This window comes from Pygoscelis adeliae, unplaced genomic scaffold, assembly GCF_000699105.1.
Source record: "Pygoscelis adeliae isolate BGI_AS28 unplaced genomic scaffold, ASM69910v1 Scaffold855, whole genome shotgun sequence".
In the NCBI taxonomy this organism is placed as follows: Eukaryota; Metazoa; Chordata; class Aves; order Sphenisciformes; family Spheniscidae; genus Pygoscelis; species Pygoscelis adeliae.
The window spans coordinates 45,326-50,731 of record NW_008824727.1 but is presented as its reverse complement, the minus strand read 5'-3'; the positions used below and the strand labels follow the sequence as shown (position 1 = coordinate 50,731).

The 5,406-nt window shown below is 49.8% G+C and overlaps 2 protein-coding genes across 2 annotated transcripts in view; one reads left to right on the top strand and one right to left on the bottom strand.

Moving 5' to 3' along the window:
- TRAPPC4 (trafficking protein particle complex 4) overlaps nt 1-1,232 on the top strand; it is a 2,617-nt gene extending 1,385 nt beyond the window's left edge. The window contains exons 2-4 of the mRNA XM_009323396.1: nt 9-112; nt 207-333; nt 753-1,232. Coding sequence (XP_009321671.1) covers nt 9-112; nt 207-333; nt 753-831 — 310 coding nt within the window. The 3' untranslated portion in view covers nt 832-1,232. The remainder of the gene's footprint in view (nt 1-8; nt 113-206; nt 334-752) is intronic.
- Nucleotides 1,233-1,352: 120 nt separating this feature from the next.
- SLC37A4 (solute carrier family 37 (glucose-6-phosphate transporter), member 4) overlaps nt 1,353-5,406 on the bottom strand; it is a 32,394-nt gene continuing 28,340 nt past the window's right edge. Inside the window, exons 6-9 of the mRNA XM_009323385.1 lie at nt 4,708-4,821; nt 4,344-4,409; nt 3,157-3,295; nt 1,353-2,867 (exon numbers count right to left, since the gene is read on the bottom strand). Of these exons, the coding sequence (XP_009321660.1) occupies nt 2,701-2,867; nt 3,157-3,295; nt 4,344-4,409; nt 4,708-4,821 (486 nt within the window). The 3' untranslated portion in view covers nt 1,353-2,700. The remainder of the gene's footprint in view (nt 2,868-3,156; nt 3,296-4,343; nt 4,410-4,707; nt 4,822-5,406) is intronic.

Here is a 5,406-nt window from a genome sequence, read left to right as displayed (position 1 = left end):
CCCCGCAGGCTCTTCGCCATTGGGTCGCAGCTGTCCCCCGAAGTCGGGAGCTCTGGGATCGAGATGCTGGAGACGGACGCCTTCAAGCTGCACTGCTTCCAGACGCTGACAGGTACCGTCTGGCCCCGGGCACCCGGCACCACTCTGCTTTGCTGGGGCTGTCACAGAGCTCGGCCTTCCTCATGCTTCTGTCATTGTGGCTCGAGGAATCAAATTCGTGGTTCTTGCTGACCCGAGGCAGGCGGGGATAGACTCCCTTCTCCGCAAGATCTACGAGATTTACTCTGACTTTGCTCTGAAGAATCCTTTCTACTCCCTGGAGATGCCAATCAGGTAAGGAAAAGCCCGCTTTTAGTAATGCAGCCGCAACCCCTTCTCAGTTTCTACCTGTGCAGTAGCAAATGCCGACAGCCCTTAAGCTAAGTAGCAAAGCAGCCCCAGAGGTTGAGGGAAGGGGGGGAAGACCCAGCATGCTGCTGCAGGGACGGGACACTGACCTGTGCATTTTCCAGTGCTGCTCTGCTGGGGGGTGGGAGGTGCTCTTCCTTGGTACAATCCCTGCTGTCCTAACGTAACCCTGGAGCCCACGCAGGGCCTACTTAACGGCCAAGCCTGACAGCAGTCAGGTTGCCGCCTCGTGACCTACAGAATCTCTCCTTGAAGGATGCACAGCCAAAGGATGTGGAGATCCTGCCTTGGTTAGCCTGTTCCGTAGGTAAAGTCATCCCCTTCTGCTTTTCTGACTGTTTCAGATGCGAGTTGTTTGATCAGAACTTGAAACTTGCTCTGGAGGTGGCAGAGAAAGCTGGACCCTTCGGACCTGGATCGTAGAGAAAGCCTCGCCTGTTGCACGGACTCCTTTCTCCGAAGAGCAGGACCTCTCTCTTCCCGTTGGCGTCTCCCAGAGCTCTCTCCTCCACAGCAGAGACTGCGTATCCCCAAAACATGCTTCATTACCTCCCAAGATACCGTTTTATCCCCTTTGTTGTGAAATTTACCTTAGACGGACTCGTTACTACTGTTTACACTGGGCCACAGAGGCTTGTTCTGCTGTTGCAGCTCCACTGCCCTCGAGTGAAGAAAGCAAGCTAAGGTGCGGGTCCGTGGCCTTACCGCAATTGATTGTTTTCTTTTGTTTCATAATTGTACGTACGTATGTTTCCTGTATAGCTCTAGCTTACAGTTTTGCAGAGGGTTTCTGTGTAGAAGTAATAAATGTTCCTTAAAGAGGCGGATAGCTGTTTGTTTTCTCTCGGCAGCAGGGTCAATTTGCGCCAGTAGCACCTCAAGAGGATAGGCGGGTTTGGGTAGTTCTGCTTGCCCCGTTCTCCATAAGTCAACCAGAGCCCTTGTGACACTGCTCCATTTTTATTTCACAGATAGCAGAAGATCATATAATTAAGTACAAAATGTAATTCACTTCCATTGTTTTAATTAAGGCTGGCTACCTACTCTTGCAACCAAGCTGTTCAGCAAAGTACCTGCGTGCAGGTTCTTCACGAGTTGAACTTGCCTCTTCCAGGACCCTAAAGCAGTAAATCCTTTCGGGGAAAACCAAGAATATTCAACAAAATCCCGGTTAAAAACCTGAGTCTACTTATGGCAAAGAGTGCTGGGCCTGGCGGTGCAAGGCTGCTGGCTGTCAGCGGCGGCTCTGCTAAGGCCGACTCTCGGAGGTAGCCCAAGCCCGTGCCTGCAGCTGTGAGAGATGCAGCTCTTGACCGAAAACATCCTAGACTACGCACCTTGTACTGAAAAAATACAAGCCAATGCTAGAGATACTGGTTTTCATGAAACCCAGCTGCAGAAGTTGCGGGCCGGCAGTAGCTGCTGTCGCAATACCTGCTGCTGGGTCAATTTTCCTGGCTGATTTGCAGAGTGCTCGCTACAAGCTGACTGGGCGGCAGCTGCCTCCCTTGCAAATCATTAACACCACACAGAAATCGCACCGGGCAGGATCGGTTCAACAGAAGGAGCTTCTCTAAATGCTCTCCCCTGAAGTGCCAAGAATTTCTTGGACACGAGCCTAATTCTTCCAAGTGCTGTGGAGAGCCCTCCCACAGCACCGCATCGGCGTTCCGCTTGTCCAGAGCAAACCACCACCCTCGCTCCTAACAGCTAATCCTGGGTAAAGCTAAAGCCACCCTGCTCTCAAGTCAGCCGTGAGGCTGAACCGTAATAATCGTCATTCGCTGCTCTGTCACCGTTCCAGGGCTGAGAGCGCGCAGGGAGCTCACGCCTAAGTAAACCGAGACAGCTGCGCTTACAGCAGCTGGACGGGACGAACGAACGTGGCGAAGGCTTGCTTCAGCACCCCTGAACAACAAGGCTGAATTGACAGTTAATGGCCGAGACGAACAGTACAGACAAAGCTAAACGTGACAGCACCTGAAGCCAGCCATTTTAGAGTACTTTTAGTGGAGAAGCTCAGGCTGCGAAGCCTGCTTTCTTCACCAGCAGTGCTGTGAGAAGGAGGTAAAATCATTGCAAATGTAAACTAGCTGAATTATCACATCTCGAGGGAAAAAGTGATCGGAAGCGGGAACCTTGTGCCCTCCAGGCACGTGACAGTGGACGAGAAATTGAGACATTTTTATCTAGGTTGCAGCAATAGGTAAACTCACTCTTAGGCCAGTTAAACAAAAAACGAGCATCATTCATGTCGGCGTGGGAGCATCCTTTTCACCAAGCAGCTCATCCTCAGTCAGCCTTCCTGGGAATCCGGCCCATCTTGGTGCGGATGTTCCGCAGTAAGAAGAAAGCCACCGTGCTACCGGTACAGGTGATTTCGGCTACCCAGAAGGCTGTGGCCCAGCTGTAGTGCTTGGCAATGGTACTGAAAGGTAGTCCGGCCAGAAACCCCCCAACTGTAAGGAAAAACAAACGGAAAACTAGCAACGCTTGAGTGTCTCTATTTTATCTGCCAGTACTTGTTTTTGCACGTATAAAAATTCCTCAGGCCTGGTTTGAACTTAAAGCACAAGGCAAAAACCTGTCAGGTACAGCAGGAAGCATCCCTGAGGCTTCCAGCTCTATTATCTCTGCTTCTTAGGTGACTTCCCGTGATCAGTAACTTGGCACCCAGGGGCCAGACCACGCTTCATCAAGAACACACACGGGTTCTGTTTGTTTTTTGGGGAAACGGGCATTACTCACCGTTGGCCATGAGGGCCACTATGGCGTGGGAGGTGCCGCACAGGTTGGCAGGGGCACTTTCGTTGGCTATAACCCCAAACAGGGCGATCGGCCCATACGAGGAGAACCCAAACACAGCTCCCAGAGTCAGGATCCACAGCTGTCAAAACAAGTTAAGATCAGAAACAGGCTCTGTGCATCTTACCACTGTCAATCAGCAGCTGCTGACAAATCTCAGAGCCTATGCACGGTACGAGGGGGTTTTGACATTTTCGGGCTCACACCAGCGCCCTGGCCTGCAAGCCTGTGACAGACCCCGCATACACACAGCCCAGCTGCACCTCCACCACACCGTCTTGTTGGCCAGTGTGAGCTCTCCTCGCTCCTACAGTCCTGCCCCCTACACCGTGCACGCACGGTATGCACTGTTTTGCAAGAGAGAACCAGAACATTGAAGAGAGATGGGCAACGAGCCCGTGAAATCACAGGAGAGCTGTGAATCAAGTTGCTTTTAAAAACGATCCTGGAGAGACCAAGTAAAAGCTGTTCTCATTGTAGATGCGAGTGACTGATCGGAGCATTTTATTTGCCAGCAGCCACTCTCTGATAACCTCTATGTCACTGAACAAACACAGAAACAAAACAAAAAAACCCCCAACAGTCAGAACTTCAGTGTTAGCTTACGCTCTAAGAAAACTACCTGGCTCAGAATTTATCAGTCACCTGTGAAAGGACAAAAAAGGATAAGTAACTTGACCATCCCAAGATTACAGCATGCTTTTTGAACTATAAACACCATTTCAAGATGCCCAGAAGGAAGTAAGTGCCATCTCATTTTCCAGATGGGAAACAGAAACAAAGAGTTAGGAAAACACTCGCCAAAGTGAAGCAGGAAGGCATCTGCAGGAACAGAATCATTCCTCCTGACCTCGCTCACAAGACCCCTTAACTGGATACATTTTACCTGATGAACAAACGTCCTCAGAACCTTCGATATAAGAACTTAAAAATTTTATATTCAGACTTTTAAAGTCAGTTAGTGTAATCAAATGATTACAAGAAAAGGTTTCTTGTACAAAACTTACAGTAATCTTCTCAATGCCCTGGTTCTAAGTTCTGGAGTGCTAACCAACCTCCCAGGACAGGAAAAAGGCAGATCAGCGAAAGCAGAAACAGGCAGAGGGAGAAAAAAAATGCAAGGCAGAAACCTCATGTTCTTTTAGGCCTGTAAGATCAGCTAGAGGTTGCAAGGCTACAGTCCAGAAGTGATTTTCCTGAAGAAGAAAAAAAGGAAAGGAGAAAAGACGTTTCATTTATTTAGCAATCATTAGGGCAGATGTGAGTCATGTCTACACTATAGCCGGTAACGCAGGCTACCCAAGCCGACTTAGGCAGCAGAAGCAGTCCAAACCAGACTCAGTTGCCCTGCTTCTCTGTAGCGCAGACAAAGAAAATGCAAACTTACAGTTCTTGGGAAGGGTGAAGAAAACAGTCACGCTCCCTCTCATCAAGCTCCTCACCATTAAAGGGCTATCCCTACAACTTACGGCCTGCTGCTCGTGCATGGATTACCTTGGGAGAATCGCCTGTGACTGTGACGCGGAAGAGAAACATGGACACACACATCCCGGCCATCATGGAAAGCAGCAGCGCATGCCGAGGATTCCCGTAGCTTGACAGACCCACCTGTAACACAGGAAGGGAAACCGGGGGTCGGAAACTGGAAGGACTCCTTCCATTTTATACTTGTAGTAACTGATGCCGTCCACACAGCCCAGTCAGAAATGTGGATGGCGCATCAAAAGCACACCTTTTAGCAAGACTTCTTGGTCTGGTTTAAGGCCTGCCCGCAGTCAAACTGTGGTAAACGAGAAGCTCTTAATGATGAATGATACTTCGGTTATCAACTGCGCCCTGTTTCCACCCTGAATTTGGCTTCAGATCCCACCACTGGATTTTAGTGCGGGGTTTTTTTCAGCCAGAAGGCAACTGTTAACAACCAGATCTCTTTCAACACCGAAATCTGGAGAGCACAGTAAAGCCAACAAATCAAACAGATCAAACATCTTAAACCTGACAGGCGTATCGCAATCCCTAACATCGGCATACATATTTCCCAACACCTTCTAGGGTGTTCAGCAGTTGTCCTCATGCACACAGCAGAACTGGGTACGGGCCTGTTTCTCAGTTGTACCACGCAGTGGCAACACCACCCTGACTGAGCACCTGCGTTAAGCTGTTGAGATGGGTCGTGTCCCTCCCAACCCACCT